Below are 22,250 nucleotides of genomic sequence, written 5' to 3'. Positions count from 1 at the left end.
TCTGGTAATTCAGTTTATATTATTTATATGTTTATCCATCTCTGCTGATTGACATTCAAAATGTGCTGAATACACACCTTATTTGAAAGAAAATGCTGTGTGATAACCTTGGAGGGCAAAGCCAGTTTCCCACTGCTCCAGCCTGTCCAAAAGAGCTTTGCTGCACCTTCCTCCTGGACCTTTCCACCTTCAGAAGGAGCCAGTTGGGGGTCAGTTCATGCAGGGAGTGACCTCAGTTGGTGGTGGTGGTGGGGATTCCATGTGCACTTGAGTGATTCCCCATTCATGTGTTTATTGGAGTGGGAAGGGGATCCCTGAGTGCTCTCCCTTCCTGACAGTGGGGATGTGTTCCCTCTCTGGTGCAGTGGGGGCACAGAGGGGCTGGTTCCTGGGCACTGTGAGCCTGTTGTGGCCTCCCGTGGCACTGCACAGCTCCCTGTCCACGTGGGCCCAGCTGAGCAGGGGCTGGTTTGGGGCAGTGGTAATAAGTGCTGTTTTCTCTTGTGTCCCTGTGAGACGTGGCCGTGCCAAACGGGACAGCAGAGCTGCTGCACACGGAGCACATCTGGTACCCGCGGATCCGAGAGGTAGGTGAGGTGGCACTGCTGCTGCCCGCCCTCTGTGCACTCCTCTTCAGTTCCTCACCCACACATCTCTGTGTTCTTGTCTTTGAGTTGGTAATTTCTTCTCTCACTGCGATTTCCATTTGAATATATCCCTTTCCTCATCTCATGGAAGTCTTCCATCTTTCCAACCTGTTCATTGCTGGACAGCCAATGCCAGGAGTCAGTCGATACGAGCAGTGAAACTCAGTGAGAGGAAAAGTGTTGTGCCTTTGCTCTGTGCTCCCAGGCAGCAGCTGAGCTGCTGCCAGCCCTCCCTGCTGGCCCCTGGAGGGTCCTCCCCAGGTGTCTCTGAGCTGGAGACTCTGCCAGGCTGTTGGTTCTCGCAGAGCTCACCCAGCCCAGTGCAGCCGCAGCCCCGCGGCGTGCCCGGCGCCGTGCCCGCAGGGCCCAGGAGGCAGTGCCACATAGCCAGGTCCAAACCAGGGCGTGTCTCATGGAATTCCCCTCCCATCCCGTTGCTTTGGGCTGCCGACTTTTTCTTAATTAAAAACCACCCCTCTCTCTTCCCCATGTTCAAACCATAGCTACATCCTGCCAAGAGCCCTGCAGCCAAGAGGGCTGACAGTCTCCTGAGACCACAACGCTGCTCTAATCCAGCTTCTAAGGAGCACTTGTGACCAAAGCAGACACACTCTGCCCCTAGGAGCTTTAGGAGCATCACCTCGTGGCGCACCAACCCTTGCCGTTCGATCTGAGAGCTTAAAGGTTAGCCTGGACCCCACTGTCTGACAGTGTGATGTGCTTTCCACACAGCTTCCAGACTGGCCCACTGGTCTGTTTTGTAATGGTTTTGTGGAGAAAAAAAAGAAAAAAAAAAACCCCAACCATAAGTGTTATGCTTAAGCAATAAGTCACTTAAACATAATGAGCTGTTTTATGGCAAAAAAATTTGCTGAGTTCTTCTGTGTCACTGAATTCTTTTTAAGTGCAGTTTGTAATCCAGAGCAGAAAAAGCTTTGGCTTTGCCTGCCAGAGGGGACTGAGGTGGCTCTCTGCCCTTGTTGTGTGTTCAGATCCAAGGTGCCATCATCATGTCGTCGCTCATCGAGGTGGCCATCGGCCTGCTGGGGCTGCCCGGGGCTCTGCTGCGCTACATCGGGCCCCTGACCATCACCCCCACCGTGGCCCTCATCGGCCTCTCGGGCTTCCAGGCAGCTGGAGAGAGGGCTGGCAAGCACTGGGGCATTGCCATGCTGTGAGTACTGCTGGGAGGGGGCACAGGGGGACACAGGGGCATTGCCATGCTGTGAGTACTGCTGGGAGGGGGCACAGGGGAGAGGGCTGGCAAGCACTGGGGCATTGCCATGCTGTGAGTACTGCTGGGGGCACAGGGGGACACAGGGGCATTGCCATGCTGTGAGTACTGCTGGGGGCACAGGGGAGAGGGCTGGCAAGCACTGGGGCATTGCCATGCTGTGAGTACTGCTGGGGGCACAGGGGAGAGGGCTGGCAAGCACTGGGGCATTGCCATGCTGTGAGTACTGCTGGGGGGTACTGCTGGGGGCACAGGGAGAGGGCTGGCAAGCACTGGGGCATTGCCATGCTGTGAGTACTGCTGGGAGGGGGCACAGGGGAGAGGGCTGGCAAGCACTGGGGCATTGCCATGCTGTGAGTACTGCTGGGAGGGGGCACAGGGGAGAGGGCTGGCAAGCACTGGGGCATTGCCATGCTGTGAGTACTGCTGGGAGGGGGCACAGGGAGAGGGCTGGCAAGCACTGGGGCATTGCCATGCTGTGAGTACTGCTGGGAGGGGGCACAGGGGAGAGGGCTGGCAAGCACTGGGGCATTGATTGCCATGCTGTGAGTACTGCTGGGGGGTACTGCTGGGGGCACAGGGAGAGGGGTGGCAAGCACTGGGGCATTGCCATGCTGTGAGTACTGCTGGGGGCACAGGGGAGAGGGCTGGCAAGCACTGGGGCATTGCCATGCTGTGAGTACTGCTGGGAGGGGGCACAGGGAGAGGGCTGGCAAGCACTGGGGCATTGATTGCCATGCTGTGAGTACTGCTGGGAGGGGGCACAGGGGAGAGGGCTGGCAAGCACTGGGGCATTGATTGCCATGCTGTGAGTACTGCTGGGGGGTACTGCTGGGGGCACAGGGAGAGGGGTGGCAAGCACTGGGGCATTGCCATGCTGTGAGTACTGCTGGGGGCACAGGAGGACACAGGGGAGAGGGCTGGCAAGCACTGGGGCATTGCCATGCTGTGAGTACTGCTGGGAGGGGGCACAGGGGAGAGGGCTGGCAAGCACTGGGGCATTGCCATGCTGTGAGTACTGCTGGGGGCACAGGGAGAGGGCTGGCAAGCACTGGGGCATTGCCATGCTGTGAGTACTGCTGGGAGGGGGCACAGGGGAGAGGGCTGGCAAGCACTGGGGCATTGCCATGCTGTGAGTACTGCTGGGGGCACAGGAGGACACAGGGGAGAGGGCTGGCAAGCACTGGGGCATTGCCATGCTGTGAGTACTGCTGGGAGGGGGCACAGGGGAGAGGGCTGGCAAGCACTGGGGCATTGCCATGCTGTGAGTACTGCTGAGGGCACAGGGGAGAGGGCTGGCAAGCACTGGGGCATTGCCATGCTGTGAGTACTGCTGGGAGGGGGCACAGGGGGACACAGGGGCATTGCCATGCTGTGAGTACTGCTGGGAGGGGGCACAGGGGAGAGGGCTGGCAAGCACTGGGGCATTGCCATGCTGTGAGTACTGCTGGGGGGTACTGCTGGGGGCACAGGGAGAGGGCTGGCAAGCACTGGGGCATTGCCATGCTGTGAGTACTGCTGGGAGGGGGCACAGGGAGAGGGCTGGCAAGCACTGGGGCATTGCCATGCTGTGAGTACTGCTGGGAGGGGGCACAGGGAGAGGGCTGGCAAGCACTGGGGCATTGCCATGCTGTGAGTACTGCTGGGGGCACAGGGAGACACAGGGGCATTGCCATGCTGTGAGTACTGCTGGGGGCATAGGAGGACACAGGGGAGAGGGCTGGCAAGCACTGGGGCATTGCCATGCTGTGAGTACTGCTGGGGGCACAGGGGGACACAGGGGCATTGCCATGCTGTGAGTACTGCTGGGGGCACAGGGGAGAGGGCTGGCAAGCACTGGGGCATTGCCATGCTGTGAGTACTGCTGGGGGCCTGCCTGGGCCAGGGCCACGGGGGGAGCTGTCACGTGGAGTGCCAGGGGAGAGCTGGGGTGGGCTCAGCTGCCAGAGTGGTACTGGAGTGTTCCCCAGAGATGCCTTTTCAGTGTTCCCCAGAGATGCCATTTCAGTGTTCCCCAGAGGTGCCATTTCAGTGTTCTCCAGAGGTGGCACTGGAGTGTTCTCCAGAGGTGGCATTGGAGTGTTCCCAGCTTGGAGGAACACCAAAAGCGACACTGGAGTGTTCCCCAGAGGTGCCATTCCAGTGTTCCCAGCTTGAAGGAACACCAAAGGTGGCACTGCAGGGTTCCCAGCATGGGCAGAAACCAAAGGTGGCATTGGAGTGCTCCCAGCATGGGCAGACACCAAGGGTGGCACTGGAGTGTTCCCCAAAGGTGGCACTGCAGTTCCCAGCTTGAAGGAACACCAAAGGTGCCATTCCACTGTTCCCAGCTTGAAGGAACACCAAAGGTGGCACTGGAGTGTTCCCAGCTTGGACAAACACCCTGTGCAGGAATAGGGGTGGGAGTGGGTCCTGGGTGAGCTCAGCTGGCACTCTGGGAATGGGGATGGCAGCAGCTCAGTTTCCTGGAGATGCTGTGGCTGCTCCATCCCTGGAAGTGTCCCAGGCCAGGTTGGACAGGTCTTGAAGCAACCTGGGCTGGTGGGAGGTGTCCCTGCCCATGACAGGGGGTGGCACTGGATTGGTTTTAAGATCCTTTCCAACCCAAACCAGTCCATGATTCCATGATTTCCCCAGTTTCAAACTGCGAGAGGGCAGGGTTAGATGGGATGCTGGTAAGGAATTCTGTCTTGTGAGGGTGGGCAGGCCCTGGCACAGGGTGCCCAGAGAAGCTGTGGCTGCCCCATCCCTGGGAGTGTCCCAGGCCAGGCTGGAGCAACCTGGGACAGTGGGAGGTGTCCCTGCCCAGGGCAGGGGTGGCACTGGGTGGGCTTTGTGGTCCCTCAACACCCAAAGCATTCCAGGGTTCTGTGGTTCCATGAAAAGGCAGGACAGGACAGTGACTGAGATGGGGAGATTGGAATTCCATAAAGCAGGAATTGTTCTGGGAGCCACAGGCTGGGCAGGGTCAGTGCTGTGGGAAAGCAACACCCAGAGAGAGGAGTGAGCAGTGTGGGTTTGGGGTTTGGTGTCAGCAGGTAAATCCCATGGAGAGGACTTGTCCCGCTGTCACTGGTCCCCCTGTCACTGGTGCCTCTGTTACTGTTTCCCTGTCACTGTTTCCCTGTCACTGTTTCCCTGTCACTGTTTCCCTGTCACTGTTTCCCCTCTCACTGTTTCCCTGTCACTGTTCCCCCTGTCACTGGTCCTCTGTGACTGTTCCCCCTGTCACTGTTTCCCTGTCACTGTTCCCCCTTCTCACTGTTCCCCCTGTCACCGGTCCCCCTGTCACTGTTTCCCTGTCACTGTTTCCCTGTCACTGGTCCCTCTGTGACTGTTCCCCTGTCACTGTTCCCCCTGTCACTGTTCCCCCTGTCACTGGTCCCCCTGTCACTGTTTCCCCTCTCACTGGTCCCCCTGTCACTGTTTCCCTGTCACTATTTCCCCTCTCTCTGGTCCCCCTGTCACTGTTTCCCTGTCACTGTTTCCCCTCTCTCTGGTCCCCCTGTCACTGTTTCCCTGTCACTGTTTCCCCTCTCTCTGGTCCCCCTGTCACTGTTTCCCTGTCACTGTTTCCCCTCTCACTGGTCCCCCTGTCACTGTTTCCCCTCTCACTGGTCCCCCTGTCACTGCTTCCCTGTCACTGTTCCCCCTGTCACTGTTTCCCTGTTCCCCCTGTCACTGTTCCCCCTTCTCACTGCTCCCCCTGTCACTGGTCCCTCTGTCACTGGTCCCTCTGTCACTCTCACTGGTCCCTCTGTCACTGGTCCCTCTGTCACTGTTTCCCTTCTCACTGTTTCCCTGTCACTGTTTCCCCTGTCACTGGTCCCTCTGTCACTGGTCCCTCTGTCACTCTCACTGGTCCCCCTGTCACTGTTTCCCCTCTCACTGGTCCCTCTGTCACTGGTCCCTCTGTCACTGTTTCCCTTCTCACTGTTTCCCCTGTCACTGTTTCCCCTGTCACTGTTTCCCCTCTCACTGGTCCCTCTGTCACTCTCCCTGGTCCCTTTGCTCACCTGTGCCCAAGGGAAAGGTGTGTGGTGACAGAGGGCACGAGTATTGCATAAATACCACCAGTGGATGAGCCCTAAGTGTGGAGATTTCTGTGGACAAAAGGCTTTTGGAGGGAATTTCAGGGCCTGGGGTGTGTGCCAGGGAAATCAGAGAACTGAGATCAGTGGCATGAAAAGGAATAAGGGAGAAAAATGAGATGGAGACAAAAGGTTCCCATGAGCTGCTGTGGATGAGCAGCCAAGCAGGGCTGGGAAGCACATGGTGGGGAGAAGGGAACTGGCTGGGGCAGTTGCTGGAGTCAGTGCTGAGCACCCAACTGTGCTCTGGGAGGAAGAAATGCCTTGGTGAGATCAGATTCTGATCTGACTAATCTGTTTGCACAGCTCTTTGAACATGCAAAGTATTCTGTAAGTGCAGCTTATGTTTAAAAGGGCTCTTTAATTCTCTTTTATCTTGGATGGGAGCATCATGAATATTTTTGTAATTCTATTATGTTAAGCAGCTGATCCAAAGGATGGTTTTATTTGCCTGTAAAACAAATTCCCTGCAAGTTGGGACTGACATGGAATGAGTGGAGCAGGTCTTTGAGTTGGACATGGGAACGTGGAATTACACTTGACATTTTGCAGATGGAAAAAACCCAGATCAATTTAGGAGCAGGATTTAAATGTTCCCCAGTCAATAAGTATTCCTGGCTTCTGCCAGGCCCAAATGGGGCTTGCTGGGAATCCCTCCCTGGCCATGGAGGCCTCTGGGAAGTGACTTGGAGCTCCACAAGATGTGGCTCTTGGGATTGTCTGGAAATAAAAGTCCTTCCTTCAGCACCACCTGTGGCAGAGCTGGACCCTCTGCAGGGGCCCAGCTGGAATAATTTGCCCCATCAAACACATCTCAGGGTGATCTGGAAAAAGGGGAATGATTTGTGGATTGGGTTTTTCCATCTGCTGAATAAAAGTGTTCCTTTGGGATTTAAGGATTTGGGGATATTTTATTCCCAAGCCCCTCTGCCATGGAGCCAATGCAATATTAATTGCAATAATGTAATATTATTGTATTTTTTACAACACTGTGCTGAATAAATCAAAATGCAAAGCTACCTGTCCCTGGGGAGGGGAGCCCTTCCCTCCATGGGGGGCTTTGGGAGAGATTCCAGAATGTTTCCTGCAGGGAAAAGGTGCCTTTCCCTCAGCAGTGGGGGCTGGAAATGCCCCTCCTTGTGCTCCTGAGGGAGAATAAAGCTGCTCTGTTGGGCCCTGGAACTGAGCTGGGGCAGAGGAGGCAGAGAGGCTGAAAATCCCCTTTTTTCCAAAAGTCAGCTGATAAAAACATAATCTCAGATTTCAGGGCAGCTTTGCCTCTTCAGACAGCTCAGGCTTTGTGAGGCCCTTGGAGCACAACTGGGCTTGGCTCCTTCAGAACTTCCTTTGCGTTGCACTGGGGGCTCATTTCAGCTGTCAGGGGGCATTTGGAATGTGCAGAGGAGCTTGGCAGTTCCAGTGAGGGGGGAAAGGCACAATAATTGAGGCATCTGAAACTGCTGAACTGCACTTGCAGCAAACCTGGGGGGTTTGGGCTCTGCTCTGTTTGATTTGCAGCTGTTTAGTAAAAGGCAAATACCAAAAAAAAAGTGGGATTGTCAAGAATAGAAGAAAGAATTTCATTCACAGAAATGTTTCAAGTGCTTTGGAGTCTTATGGAAATTCTGAGCTGTGATAATTGTTGCATCCAGGCCTCCAGTTTGCCTTGTTTCAGCAAGTTTTGGGCCTCACAGTCAGAGCAAACCTGGACCACAGGTGGAGTTTGGGAGGACAAGAAGCAGGAGCAGCTCCTTCCCAAGAGCTGGAAACCTCCCTTGAGCCCAAGTCATTTTCCTGCTTCATTTACCTGTTTGCTGCTGGTTTTGCAGCACTTGAGAGTCCAAATTGTTCTGGGTTTGGCCTTTGTGGAATAATAATTTGTGCTGAATTGAATATGTACATTTGTGTCTGAAGAGCCTGGCCAGGTTTGTGCTGGGAGGGATTTATAATATATTGGTGCTAATGAAATTTCTTTTTTGTCCCACCCTCCTCCTCCTTTTTCCTCAGGACTATTTTCCTGGTGCTGCTGTTCTCCCAGTATGCCAGGAATGTCAAATTCCCCTTACCCATTTACAAATCCAAGAAGGGATGGACAGCATACAGGCTGCAGCTCTTCAAGATGTTCCCTGTAAGTTGTTGAGTTGGCAGAAAACCCCAACCCTCATTTGTGTTTCAGGGGTTGGTTTTGCTTGGGTTTAATTTTTCTTAATAATGCAATAGATAAAAAGGTGAGATAAAGGCTTTATTGGAAACTAAAGGGCTCTTTGGCCACAGGAAATACTCTCATACTGGGGGCCTGCCAGTCCCATTCTGGTGTCAGGAAGGGTTGTTGGAGAGATGGAGATTATGGAGGGGGGGAGGGGTGTGGGTGGATCAGGGAAAGCCCAACCTGAGCCCTCCACAAGGGAGATTATGGAGGGGAGGGATGGGATGTGGATGGATCAGGGAAAGCCCAACCTGAGCCCTCCACAAGGGAGATTATGGAGGGGAGGGATGGGATGTGGATGGATCAGGGAAAGCCCAACCTGAGCCCTCCACAAGGGAGATTATGGAGGGGAGGGATGGGATGTGGATGGATCAGGGAAAGCCCAACCTGAGCCCTCCACAAGGGAGATTATGGAGGGGAGGGATGGGATGTGGATGGATCAGGGAAAGCCCAACCTGAGCCCTCCAAAGGGGAGATTATGGAGGGGAGGGATGGGATGTGGATGGATCAGGGAAAGCCCAACCTGAGCCCTCCCCAAAGGGGTGCTGAGATATCATCTCATTGTATCAAAGCACTTCTCAGTTCCCCCATGAAAAGCTGCTTTTTATTCCTCTGCTGAAACTGAGACTAATTCCCCAGTTTGTTCAAGTGCCCACTTGGAGCCTTTCCCATTTGTTAAGGAGAGAAGAGACTTGCTCTGATTCCAGAGCTTTTCCAACACCCCCTTCCTTGGGGGGAGGCAGAGAGGGACCCCCAAAGGATCTGGCACAAAGGATCTGTTATCCCCCAAAGGATTTGGTACAAAGGATCTGTTATCCCCCAAAGGATCTGGTAGAAAAGATCTGTTATTTACCAAAGGATTTGGTACAAAGGATCTGTTACTCCCCAAAGGATCTGTTACCCCCAAAGGATCTGGTACAAAGGATCTGTTATTTACCAAAGGATCTGGTACAAAGGATCTGTTATCCCTCAAAGCATCTATTATTCCTTAGAGGATCTGTTATCCCCCAAAGGATCTGGTTCAAAGGATCTATTATTTACCAAAGGATTTGGTACAAAGGATCTGTTACTCCCCAAAGGATCTGTTATCCCCCAGAGGATCTGGTACAAAGGATCTGTTACCCCCAAAGGATCTGTTACCCCCCAGAGGATCTGGTACAAAGGATCTGTTACCACCCAGGGGATCTGGTAAAAAGGATCTGTTATCCCCCAAAGGATCTGGTTCAAAGGATCTTTTACCAAAGGATTTGGTACAAAGGATCTGTTACTCCCCAAAGGATCTGTTATCCCCCAGAGGATCTGTTAGAAAGGATCTGTTAGCCCCCAAAGGATCTGGTTCAAAGGATCTTTTACCAAAGGATTTGGTACAAAGGATCTGTTACTCCCCAAAGGATCTGTTACCCCCAAAGGATCTGGTACAAAGGATCTGTTATTTACCAAAGGATCTGGCACAAAGGATCTGTTATCCCCCAGAGGATCTGGTAGAAAGGATCTGTTATCCCTCAAAGGATCTTTTCCTGCTTGTTCACACTTAAACCCTCATTCACATCCGAGTGTGCCCAGCCCCACTGGGGAGCCTGTTGTGGGTGAGCTGTGGGTCCTGAGCCCTCCCTGTCCCTGTGCCCCAGATCATCCTGGCCATCCTGGTGTCGTGGCTGCTGTGCTTCATCTTCACGGTGACGGACGTGTTCCCCCCGGACAGCTCCAAGTACGGGTTCTACGCGCGCACGGACGCGCGGCGGGGAGTGCTGCTGGTGGCACCCTGGTTCAAGGTGCCCTACCCCTGTAAGTGGGGCTGCTGGGGGCACTGCTGGGGGGGCTGGGGGGGCACTGCTGGGGGGGCACTGCTGAGGGCACTGCTGGGGGGGCACTGCTGGGGGGGCACTGCTGGGGGCACTGCTGGGGGCACTGCTGGTGGCACTGCTGGGGGGGCACTGCTGGGGGGGCACTGCTGGGGGCACCGCTGGGGGGCCACTGCTGGGGGCACCCTGGTTCAAGGTGCCCTACCCCTGTAAGTGGGGCACTGCTGGGGGGGCACTGCTGAGGGCACTGCTGGGGGCACTGCTGGTGGCACCCTGGTTCAAGGTGCCCTACCCCTGTAAGTGGGGCTGCTGGGGGCACTGCTGGGGGGGCACTGCTGGGGGCACTGCCGGGGGGGCACTGCCGGGGGGGCACTGCCGGGGGGGCACTGCTGGGGGCACTGCTGGGGGGGCACTGCTGGGGGCACTGCTGAGGGCACTGCTGGGGGGGCACTGCTGGGGGGGCACTGCTGGGGGCACTGCTGGTGGCACCCTGGTTCAAGGTGCCCTACCCCTGTAAGTGGGGCTGCTGGGGGCACTGCTGGGGGCACTGCCGGGGGGGCACTGCCGGGGGGGCACTGCTGGGGGCACTGCTGGGGGGGCACTGCTGGTGGCACTGCTGGGGGGGGCACTGCTGGTGGCACCCTGGTTCAAGGTGCCCTACCCCTGTAAGTGGGGCTGCTGGGGGCACTGCTGGGGGGGCACTGCTGGGGGGGCACTGCCGGGGGGGCACTGCTGGGGGCACTGCTGGGGGGGCACTGCTGGTGGCGCCCTGGTTCAAGGTGCCCTACCCCTGTAAGTGGGGCTGCTGGGGGCACTGCTGGGGGGGCACTGCTGGGGGGGCACTGCTGGGGGGGCACTGCTGGGGGGCACTGCTGGGGGGGCACTGCTGGGGGGGCACTGCTGGGGGGAGGGGCAGGAGCTCAGTGAGGGTTCCCATGGGCTTGTGGACGGGCCGTCCCTGGGAGTGTCCAAGGCCAGGTCAGATGGGGCTTGGAGCGAGTGCAGAGGAGGCCCCGGAGCTGCTCCAGGGCTGGAGCCCCTCTGGAGCCAGGCTGGGAGAGCTGGGGGGGTCACCTGGAGAAGGGAAGGCTCTGAGAGAGCTGAGAGCCCCTGGCAGGACCTGAAGGGGCTCCAGGAGAGCTGGAGAGGGAGTGGGGATAAGGGATGGAGGGACAGGACACAGGGAATGGCTTCCCACTGCCAGAGGGCAGGGATAGGTGGGATATTGGGAAGGAATTCCTCCCTGGGAGGGTGGGAAGGGCTGGGCTGGGATTCCCAGAGAAGCTGTGGCTGCCCCAGCCCTGGGAGTGCCCAGGGCCAGGCTGGAGCCCCCTGGGACAGTGGGAGGTGTCCCTGCCCAGGGCTGGGTCGTGGAATGGGATGATTCTTCCCAACCCAAGCCATTCCATGGTGGTGGTTTTTGTAATTTCCCCCTTTAACTGATAACCTTGAGATCTCACCCAGGAAAGGCTGAGCTTCTGAAACTGGAATGAGCAGAAGGCACTTGTGGGGTTTATCTGGGCCACTCTTGACCTCTAATAGCATCATGTGCCTGTCCATGAAATGTGGGTTTCCAGGGTAGGGTTGATCATCTGACTTACAGCATAACAAGATCAGGTCATTCCAAGTCCTGTTAAGCCACTGGAGCCATTGGCTCTCACAGTCTGAAGAATCTCTATTGTGTGGACCTTTTCCCACTTTGCTGCTCTTCCCTGCCCCAAACACACCCATTCCTGAATTGGCACAACTCTTAATGACATAAAAATGCCCTGACTTGCCAGAGTGGGGTTGGAATTGGGCCCGTGGGCAAGTCAGAGGATGCCAGTCCTGCTTATCACAGGGCAGTGAAAGCCTTTACAAGGGAACACCAAGCACTTTATACAACACTTGGGATACTTGTGTTCTCTTGTTGGCCATCCCTGAGTTTAAAGGCTGGTTTTATGGCAAGAGGTGGAGTTGCACAACTGCTTCACCCTTGTGCTGCTCAGAAATTCAGGGTAATAAGGGAATAAAATAACACAAATGGTTAGGAATAACTCCCCATTGTCAGGAGGCAGCTTCACTGTGGCTTCCCATGTGCCTTGGCTCTGATTAGTCCTTAAAAGAAAACACTTCTAAAGCAGAAGATGAAGAATAGAAGCTTTTGGGAAAGGAGAGGAGGAAAACTCCACCCTGATTAGACCTTCCCTGTCTGTGAAATTCACTCACTCCTGTGTGATTTCCAGTCCCTTTTGTTGCAGGAGGCTCATCTCTTTCAAAGAGATAAAAGCATCAAGGCAGTTGGTGTGGAAAACCTGCCAAGCTTTTCTGCAGGGCTTAAATTAATCTCATTTTCCCTTCTACAAAAGTTTGGACCAGAGAGGTGTTTGTGCAGGGATCAGAGCTGGTTGTGGCCCATCCTCTTTGATAAACTAAACTTGTAACCACAGCCTGAGTTTTTGGGGCAATAATAATTAAGTGGCATCTGCCTCACTGCCCAGAATTATTTTCTCACAAGCTGTAGCTCCAATTCCTGCCATCTGAACAGGAGGAATTCTTCTGGTGGGGTTTGGTGGCTCTCTGGGATGTTTCCAAGCAAGATCAAAGCAGTTTTCCCTTTGCTCCTTTCATCTACTTGAACTTGCCAGGCTGTGTTTGGGGGAGGGGAGTTTGTTGTTCCCACTGAAGATGAATCAATAGTGTGTGGAGATGAATAAATAGCCTGTCCCTGTGCTGGCACTGCTGGGGGCACCTCCAGGCCTGGGGGGCAGCTCTGGGTCCCCAGGACAAGGACATGGAGAGGCTGGGGGTGTGCAGGGAAGGGAATGGAGCTGGGGAAGGGGCTGGAGCTGCAGGAGTGGCTGAGGGGGCTCATCCTGGAGAAAAGGAGGCTCAGGAGGGAACTTTTCCCTCTCAATTCCCTGATGGAAGGGGAGAGATGGGGGGTGTGGAGGGGGTCAAGCTCAGCTCCAGGAAACAGGGAGGGGGAGAAGGAACAGCCTGGACCTGCATCAGGGAGAGTTCAGGCTGAATATTGGGAACAGTTCCTGCATGGAAGGGGCTGTCCAGCTGGCACAGGAGTGGAGTGCCCATCCCTGGGGGGATTCACTATCCCTGTGGATGTGGCACTTGGGGACATGGGCAGTGGTGGCCTTGGCAGTGCTGGAGAACAGGTGGACTTGGTGACCTTAGAGGGCTTTTCCACCCTAAACCATTCCATGATTCCATGATAAACATCCCACCAGTTTGGTCGGGCTCTGCCCCAGGAACAGGGACAGGAGGAGAGGGAATGGCCTCAGGCTGTGCCAAGGGATGTTCAGGCTGGACCCTGGGGAAATTCCTGCATGGAAAGGGCTGCCCAGCTGGCACAGGAGTGAGTGCCCATCCCTGGGGGGATTCACCATCCCTGTGGGGATATGGGCAGTGGTGGCCTTGGCAGTGCTGAGAAATGGGTGGACTTGGTGACCTTAGAGGGCTTTTCCAACCTAAACCATTCCATGATAAACATCCCACCAGTTTGGTCGGGCTCTGCCCCAGGAACAGGGACAGGAGGAGAGGGAATGGCCTCAGGCTGTGCCAAGGGATGTTCAGGCTGGACCCTGGGGAAATTCCTGAATGGAAAGGGCTGCCCAGCTGGCACAGGAGTGGAGTGCCCATCCCTGGGGACACTGAACATCCCTGTGGGGACATGGGCAGTCGTGGCCTTGGCAGTGCTGGGGAACAAGGGGACTCCATGACCTTAGAGGGCTTTTCCACCCTAAACCATTCCATGATTCCATGAGAAACATCCCACCAGTTTGGTCGGGCTCTGCCCCAGGAACAGGGACAAGAGAGGGAACAGCCTCAGGCTGTGCCAAGGGATGTTCAGGCTGGACCCTGGGGAAATTCTTGCATGGAAAGGGCTGCCCAGCTGGCACAGGAGTGGAGTGCCCATCCCTGGGGACACTGAACATCCCTGTGGATGTGGCACTTGGGGACATGGGCAGTGGTGGCCTTGGCAGCGCTGGGGGAATGAACAGGTGGGCTCAATGGCCTTGAAGGTCCTTCCCAAGCCAGACAGTTGCATGAGTGAGTGCAGGGGCTGTGTGTCCTGCTGTGTGTCGTGCTGTGTGCTGGGGCAGGAGGGTTTCAGCTCCCTTCTCTCCCCAGTCCAGTGGGGTTTGCCCACCATCTCGGCCGCCGGGGTGATCGGCATGCTCAGCGCCGTCGTCGCCAGCATCATCGAGTCCATCGGCGACTACTACGCCTGTGCCCGCCTGTCCTGCGCCCCCCCTCCGCCCATCCACGCCATCAACAGGTCTGCCCACACCACAGCCACTTGGGCCTTGGGCTTTTGGGCTTATTTTTTCCCAGAAATGTGCTCCGGGGTGGAACATCACGGGTCAGTCACACACCAGAGCTGAGGGGCTGAGCCATGAGCTGCAGGGGTGGGGTGGGGTTACTGTGGTGCCAGGGGAGCACTGGGATGGCAGTGCTGCTCCTGCTGGAGGCTGGGGATGTTCCAGCACAACCTCCATAGGGACAGAGCTCCAGTCTGGGTGTGGAGCTGCGCTGGTTTGTCAGAGTCACCTGAAATGGGGTTGGAGAAAGAAAGAGCAGCCCTTAAGTTTGGCTTATGCTGTGATTTCGAGTTGAATTATCTTGTAATTTCCTCAGTTAGAATGTGATTGTCTGAGACTCTGAAAACAGAACTGGGATGGGTTTTCCAGGTGTGCTGGAGCTGGAAATACGAATTACAATAATCCCACAATGGGAGAGAGCCCTGACAGCCCCCACTGTAACACTGAGGGCTCTGTGCTCACACAAATGGGACTCTTGGTTTTTCTGTGCTCACACAAATGGGACTCTGGTTTCTCTCTGTGCTCACACAAATGGGACTCTTGGTTTTTCTGTGCTCACACAAAAGTGACTTGACTCTGGTTTCTCTCTGTGCTCACACAAATGGGACTTTGTTTCTTCTGTGCTCACACAAATATCACTCTGGTTTCTCTCTGTGCTCACACAAATGTGACTCTGGTTTCTCTCTGTGCTCACACAAATGGGACTCTTGGTTTTTCTGTGCTCACACAAATGTGACTCTGGTTTCTCTCTGTGCTCACACAAATGTGACTTGACTCTGGTTTCTCTCTGTGCTCACACAAATGGGACTCTGGTTTCTCTCTGTGCTCACACAAATGTGACTTGACTCTGGTTTCTCTCTGTGCTCACACAAATGTGACTCTGGTTTCTCTCTGTGCTCACACAAATGTCACTCTGGTTTCTCTCTGTGCTTCACAGGGGGATTTTCATTGAGGGTCTCTCCTGTGTTCTGGATGGGGTGTTTGGGACAGGGAATGGATCCACCTCTTCCAGCCCCAACATTGGTGTCTTGGGCATCACAAAGGTATGTGCTTTACCCTGAGCTCTCCTCAGGTGTTCTCCTTGTGTTCCTGTTCCCCAGCATGACCCTCCTGCAGGAGGCCCTTCTGAGCTGCCCTCCCTGTCTGTGCCAGCTGCTCTCCTGGAAGTCCTTCCTTCTACAGCAGCACCTCCAAAACCTTTCAATTCAGAGCAGAAGGAGGTTCAATCCTCCAGGAAGGAGATGCTGCTAAATAAGCTGTCCCTTGGAAAACCAAGGCAGCATTCCAGGGCTCTGAGGGGGTTTAAGTGAGGCATAAACACTTCAAACTGCAGAGAAATTGGTGCTTTTGGGGTGTCTTGGCTCTGAAAGGGAAGTGACTGTTGTTAATGCCTCACTTGAGCACAATAAAATGCAACTCAAGGCCCTTGGGCTTTATCTTTGTCTGTGCCAGGACATGGCACTGACACAGTCAAGGCAGTTTCAGAGTTAAATGTCCCCTAAATGTTTGTTTTTAAGGCACTGCTGAGGGGATTGCATATTTTTGGGGGGATGTTACTCAACCAAATGTATTGAGGGATTGCCTTGTTCATGTGTGGGACTGGATGTGCCTTGACCTGGCAGGCCTTGGGCTGCAGAGCTTTGCTTGATACTGTTAATTTAACCTTGATACTGTTAATTTAACCTTGTTAATTTAATTCCTTGGTAAGGAATACCAGCAGGAGTCATTTATGTTGTAAATTGGTACATCTTGTTGGTGTGTTTCATGTGCAAGCCATAAATCCTTCATGTTTATGAGATGGAAAATATATGTTCTCCACCCCAATAACTCATCCTCTGACCTCATCCAGCAGAAATGATTTATTTATTACATCTCCAGCCACTTCTTTGGCTGCACAAAGGGTGGTTCTGGTGGCTCTGGGCTGGAATACAGCAGTAACAGCACCATCTGCTGTCTGTACCAGTGGCCATTCAGCTGCTGATGGAAATTTCCTGGAGGAAGTTTGAGTTAGAAAAACCCTCAGAGAAAGGTTTATTTTGTTCTGCTTCCTCTCTGCTGCTATTCATAGGAGCTGATATGAATGAGCAGCCTTTTTTTGCTGCCATCCCACAGAAATGAGTGGGAGCAGCAGAAAATGAGTGTTTGGTGGCAGCTGGGGCAGAGCTGGGCACACAGTTGGGCTGTTCTGGAGCAGAGACTGTGCCTGTCCCAGGGTGGCACAGCTGGGTGCCTCTGCCCCAGGGGTTCCTCTTGTTCTCCTAAAAAGCTTTGCAACCTCAGTTTTTACCCAAATGGGGGGTTTTTTTTGGCTCGTGGATACTCTGCTGTTTGTCTGGGAGGGGACTCTGGTGCTGCATCAGCCTGGGGATCCCCCTGGAAAGGCATTTACCCCCAAAACTGGTGTGTAATTCCACTTAAAACTTGCATTTGAGGCTTCCACTGGATGTAAACACTGCAGGGTCTCTGAGTTCCATCTGGTGAGAAGAACACACCAATTAACTCTGTGTGCTGGTTTAAAGGTGAACCAGCAGGGAAATGAACTCACCACGAGAGAGATTGTAAGTCAGAGCTAAAATTGAATAATAATATTACACTAAAAACACTGACATGAAAGGGAAATTGCTTTCAACTCACAAAGCCCCAGCAGTATAACCCAGTGTCCTGGGGCACAAACCCAAAGGGGTTTGTTTGCCCTTGTGCTGAGACCCCTGTGGCTCCCCCAAGTCCAGAGCAAAAGGAAAAGAAAAACCTGTTGGTGCAGGTGAGGGCTGTGGTCTGGGTGAGAGTGGGGATCTCCTCCTGTCGAGGTCCTGCTGCTGCTCTGGATCCAACGAGAGGTTACCAAAGTCTTCTTACCCACCACTTATGTACCCTCAGGGAGCACCCAGTCCCTCCCCCTGGGCGGGGACTCACACAATGGGTGATTAACTCTGGGAGCCAGGGGGTGTTGAACCGTTGATGGCCCATTGGCAGCTCCGCCCCCCCAGGCTGGGTGTGAAGGTGCCAATGGCTCCCTGGGCAGCTGCTGCCAATGGCCCATTGTCCTTGGGGAATGAATAGAGGGGGTAGAATACACAGCTTTGATCACCCCCACACAGGGTTAGCTGGTCCCTCCTGCTGAACTAGGACACTCTGGTAACTGGGGCAGCTCCTGCCATAACACTGGAGGAGATGGAGGCTCCAGTGCCATTCCATGCCCTCCCATGAGGTTTGTGTGTGCTGGCAATGAAGGTGCTCATTAAATGCTCCCAGGATGTTTCCAGCAGCTTCCCAGAGGAGCTTCACTTGTTTGCCTTGTAGTGATTGAGCACTTGCATAAATAAGTGTCCCTGTCGTGTGGGTTTGACAGAACTTGCCCATTTCGTGCAGGAAGGTTATTTTAGAGCAAGGTGGCCCTGAGGAAATTACCTTTATAAAGCAGAGAAAGGTGCAGGTTAATTTCTGTTGTAATCTTAGTGAGCTCCCCAGTGATCCCCCCTGAGAGCTCAGCAGGAACAGGGAGAGAAGGACTTTCCTCCCCCCCAGACCTGCTCTTTCTGAGTCTCCCTTCACTCATTCAGCTCAGTCACATTAATACCTCCTTCCTTTGAACCTTAACACCCTGTGAGAGGAGACATGCAAAGGCCTTGGCCAGACACCACCTGACAGTGTAAAAGGGGGTTTCATGTCCCTGGGGCACCTTTTATGGTGCTGGAGCAGAATTAAAACATGAATTATTCAGGTTTGTCATCTGCCACTGCAACAGAGACCAACACTGCCCCAAGTCTGGGTGCTTAAAATAAAACTGGGAAGGAAGTGCAGCCCTTGGTGTGTCAGCACACCCTGTTTGCATGTGCAGTGACTCCAGTCCTGCTCTCCCAGGGCTGTAGAAACCAGTTGCTGATCTTGGTGTAAAAATCCTGCTCCTGCCTCACCCCACCCATCTGTTCCTGTCCAGGGGCAGCACAAATGGCATTTATGTGCCCCATTTGCCATCTCTCCCAGGTGTGCTCTCCCTGTTTGCTTCCTCTCCTGCAGCTGGGCCTGCACCAGCTGTTGTGCTTGTGCTGCAGCATTTCCAGCTGCTTTTCAAGCTGCCTTGGAGTCACCAAACCCCAAATCCAGGGAGGTTCCCTGAGGCTGGAGCAGCTGAGCCCCTTGGAAACAAAACCACACACAGAGAACCTTGGGAAGGAGCTCAACTGCAAAGGAGGAGAACAGAGTGAACTGCAGGGGGTGGGGCAGGGCCAGGGGCAGGATTTGTGCCAGTGTGCTGTGCTCTCTGCCCAGGCTGGGCAGGATTTGTGCCAGTGTGCTGTGCTCTCTGCCCAGGCTGGGCTGGGCCAGGGGCAGGATTTGTGCCAGTGTGCTGTGCTCTCTGCCCCGGCTGGGCTGGGCCAGGGGCAGGATTGGTGCCAGTGTGCTGTGCTCTCTGCCCAGGCTGGGCAGGATTTGTGCCAGTGTGCTGTGCTCTCTGCCCAGGCTGGGCTGGGCCAGGGGCAGGATTTGTGCCAGTGTGCTGTGCTCTCTGCCCAGGCTGGGCTGGGCCAGGGGCAGGATTTGTGCCAGTGTGCTGTGCTCTCTGCCCACCCAGACTGGGCAGGATTTGTGCCAGTGTGCTGTGCTCTCTGCCCACCCAGACTGGGCAGGATTTGTGCCAGTGTGCTGTGCTCTCTGCCCACCCAGGCTGGGCAGGATTGGTGCCAGTGTGCTGTGCTCTCTGCCCAGGTTGGGCTGGGCAGGATGTGTGCCAGTGTGCTGTGCTCTCTGCCCACCCACGCTGGGCAGGATTTGTGCCAGTGTGCTGTGCTCTCTCCCCAGGTTGGGCAGGATTTGTGCCAGTGTGCTGTGCTCTCTGCCCAGGTTGGGCTGGGCAGGATGTGTGCCAGTGTGCTGTGCTCTCTGCCCAGGTTGGGCTGGGCAGGATGTGTGCCAGTGTGCTGTGCTCTCTGCCCACCCAGGCTGGGCAGGATTTGTACCAGTGTGCTGTGCTCTCTGCCCAGGTTGGGCTGGGCAGGATGTGTGCCAGTGTGGTGCTGTGCTCTCTGCCCACCCAGGCTGGGCAGGATTTGTGCCAGTGTGCTGTGCTCTCTCCCCAGGTTGGGCAGGATTTGTGCCAGTTGCTGTGCGCTGTCCTGCAGGACCAGGGGCAGGATTTGTGCCAGGGGCAGGATTTGTCCCAGTTGCTGTGCTCTCTCCCCAGGCTGGGCAGGATTTGTGCCAGTGTGCTGTGCTCTCTGCCCAGGCTGGGCAGGATGTGTGCCAGTGTGCTGTGCTCTCTCCTCAGGCTGGGCAGGAATCCCCAGTGTGCTGTGTTCTCTGCCCAGGCTGGGCAGGATGTGTGCCAGTGTGGTGCTGTGCTCTCTGCCCACCCAGGCTGGGCAGGATGTGTGCCAGTGTGGTGCTGTGCTCTCTGCCCACCCAGGCTGGGCAGGATTCCCCAGTGTGCTGTGCTCTCTGCCCACCCAGGCTGGGCAGGATTTGTGCCAGTGTGCTGTGCTCTCGCCTCAGGCTGGGCAGGATTCCCCAGTGTGCTGTGCTCTCTGCCCAGACTGGGCAGGATGTGTGCCAGTGTGGTGCTGTGCTCTCTGCCCACCCAGGCTGGGCAGGATGTGTGCCAGTGTGGTGCTGTGCTCTCTGCCCACCCAGATTGGGCAGGATGTGTGCCAGTGTGGTGCTGTGCTCTCTGCCCAGGCTGGGCAGGATGTTTGCCAGTGTGGTGCTGTGCTCTCTGCCCAGGCTGGGCAGGATGTGTGCCAGTGTGCTGTGCTCTCTCCTTATGCTGGGCAGGATTTCCCAGTGTGCTGTGCTCTCTGCCCAGGTTGGGCTGGGCCAGGGGCAGGGTTTGCCAGAGGCAGGTTTCCCAGTTGCTGTGCTCTCTCCCCAGGCTGGGCAGGATTCCCCAGTGTGCTGTGCTCTCTGCCCACCCAGGCTGGGCAGGATGTGTGCCAGTGTGGTGCTGTGCTCTCTCCTCACCCAGGCTGGGCAGGATGTGTGCCAGTGTGGTGCTGTGCTCTCTCCTCACCCAGGCTGGGCAGGATGTGTGCCAGTGTGGTGCTGTGCTCTCTGCCCAGGCTGGGCAGGATGTGTGCCAGTGTGGTGCTGTGCTCTCTCCTCAGGCTGGGCAGGATTCCCCAGTGTGCTGTGTTCTCTGCCCAGACTGGGGAGGATGTGTGCCAGTGTGGTGCTGTGCTCTCTGCCCACCCAGGCTGGGCAGGATGTGTGCCAGTGTGGTGCTGTGCTCTCTGCCCACCCAGACTGGGCAGGATGTGTGCCAGTGTGGTGCTGTGCTCTCTGCCCACCCAGGCTGGGCAGGATGTGTGCCAGTGTGGTGCTGTGCTCTCTGCCCAGGCTGGGCAGGATTCCCCAGTGTGCTGTGCTCTCTGCCCAGGCTGGGCAGGATGTGTGCCAGTGTGGTGCTGTGCTCTCTGCCCAGGCTGGGCAGGATGTGTGCCAGTGTGCTGTGCTCTCTCCTTATGCTGGGCAGGATTTCCCAGTGTGCTGTGCTCTCTGCCCAGGTTGGGCTGGGCCAGGGGCAGGGTTTGCCAGAGGCAGGTTTCCCAGTTGCTGTGCTCTCTCCCCAGGCTGGGCAGGATTCCCCAGTGTGCTGTGCTCTCTGCCCACCCAGGCTGGGCAGGATGTGTGCCAGTGTGGTGCTGTGCTCTCTCCTCACCCAGGCTGGGCAGGATGTGTGCCAGTGTGGTGCTGTGCTCTCTCCTCAGGCTGGGCAGGATTCCCCAGTGTGCTGTGTTCTCTGCCCAGACTGGGGAGGATGTGTGCCAGTGTGGTGCTGTGCTCTCTGCCCACCCAGGCTGGGCAGGATGTGTGCCAGTGTGGTGCTGTGCTCTCTGCCCACCCAGACTGGGCAGGATGTGTGCCAGTGTGGTGCTGTGCTCTCTGCCCAGGCTGGGCAGGATTCCCCAGTGTGCTGTGCTCTCTGCCCAGGCTGGGCAGGATGTGTGCCAGTGTAGTGCTGTGCTCTCTCCTCAGCCCGGGCAGGATGTGTGCCAGTGGTGCTGTGCTCTCTCCTCAGCCTGGGCAGGATGTGTGCCAGTGGTGCTGTGCTCTCTCCTCAGCCTGGGCAGGATGTGTGCCAGTGGTGCTGTGCTCTCTCCCCAGGTTGGCAGCCGCAGGGTGATCCAGTACGGCGCTGCCTTCATGCTGCTGCTGGGCATGGTGGGCAAGTTCAGCGCCCTGTTCGCGTCCCTGCCCGACCCCGTGCTCGGCGCCCTCTTCTGCACCCTCTTTGGTGAGACTCGGCCCTCGCTCCCCCTCTCCTCTGCCGTCCCGTGTTCCCTGGAGGGCTGACCCTCCTGTGTCTGTGCCCAGGGATGATCACGGCCGTGGGACTGTCCAACCTCCAGTTCATCGACCTGAACTCCTCCAGGAACCTCTTTGTGCTCGGATTCTCCATCTTCTTTGGGCTGGTGCTCCCCAGTTACCTCAAGCAGAACCCCCTGGTCACAGGTAGGTGTTCCTGCTCCTCCTGCTTCGCCCTCCTGGTCATGGGAAGTACCAACAGGTACGAGGGCGATTCTAAAATCTATAAAAATGAAAAAAATAAATCAAAAACACCATAGACATCAAGGGACTGGAAGAGGAAACCCAAAGTGTTGTGGAGACAACAAGAGCTGGAGATGCTTTTTATGTGGTCAAAGGGAATTAGTTGGGATGTGGAGACCAGAATGGAATGTGTTAGTGGGATCCAGCTGGAGTTTTCCTCCTTTCTCTGGGTGCTCCATGGATCAGTGAAAGACAAATACAATTGGGGCTGGAAAAAGGACTAAAAGGGTAAATCTGGGTTGTAAATGATTAAAAGACTGAGGGGAAACAGCAGAGGAGAGTTTGGGAGGCAGAAGCTGATTTTTTTGTCACTGCAGACACATGTTCTGAGTGTGAATTTTGATTTTCATGAACTCCAGACTGTTGAATTTGGGAGCCCTGGGGTGGGTTTTCTGTGTTATTATTTTCC

At 55.6% G+C, this 22,250-nt stretch overlaps 1 protein-coding gene across 3 annotated transcripts in view; it reads left to right on the top strand.

Annotated features, from left to right (window-relative positions):
- SLC23A2 (solute carrier family 23 member 2) overlaps positions 1 to 22,250 on the top strand; it is a 92,281-nt gene that overhangs the window by 60,376 nt on the left and 9,655 nt on the right. For all 3 annotated transcript variants that reach the window (XM_071579332.1, XM_071579331.1, XM_071579333.1), the window contains exons 7-14: positions 517 to 587; positions 1,640 to 1,821; positions 7,980 to 8,100; positions 9,807 to 9,963; positions 14,109 to 14,256; positions 15,237 to 15,342; positions 21,398 to 21,527; positions 21,608 to 21,745. In XM_071579332.1, the coding sequence (XP_071435433.1) occupies positions 517 to 587; positions 1,640 to 1,821; positions 7,980 to 8,100; positions 9,807 to 9,963; positions 14,109 to 14,256; positions 15,237 to 15,342; positions 21,398 to 21,527; positions 21,608 to 21,745 (1,053 nt within the window). The remainder of the gene's footprint in view (positions 1 to 516; positions 588 to 1,639; positions 1,822 to 7,979; positions 8,101 to 9,806; positions 9,964 to 14,108; positions 14,257 to 15,236; positions 15,343 to 21,397; positions 21,528 to 21,607; positions 21,746 to 22,250) is intronic.

This window comes from Pithys albifrons, chromosome 29 (assembly GCF_047495875.1).
Source record: "Pithys albifrons albifrons isolate INPA30051 chromosome 29, PitAlb_v1, whole genome shotgun sequence".
Lineage (NCBI taxonomy): Eukaryota > Metazoa > Chordata > Aves > Passeriformes > Thamnophilidae > Pithys > Pithys albifrons.
This window is presented reverse-complemented; position numbering and strand designations above follow the sequence as displayed.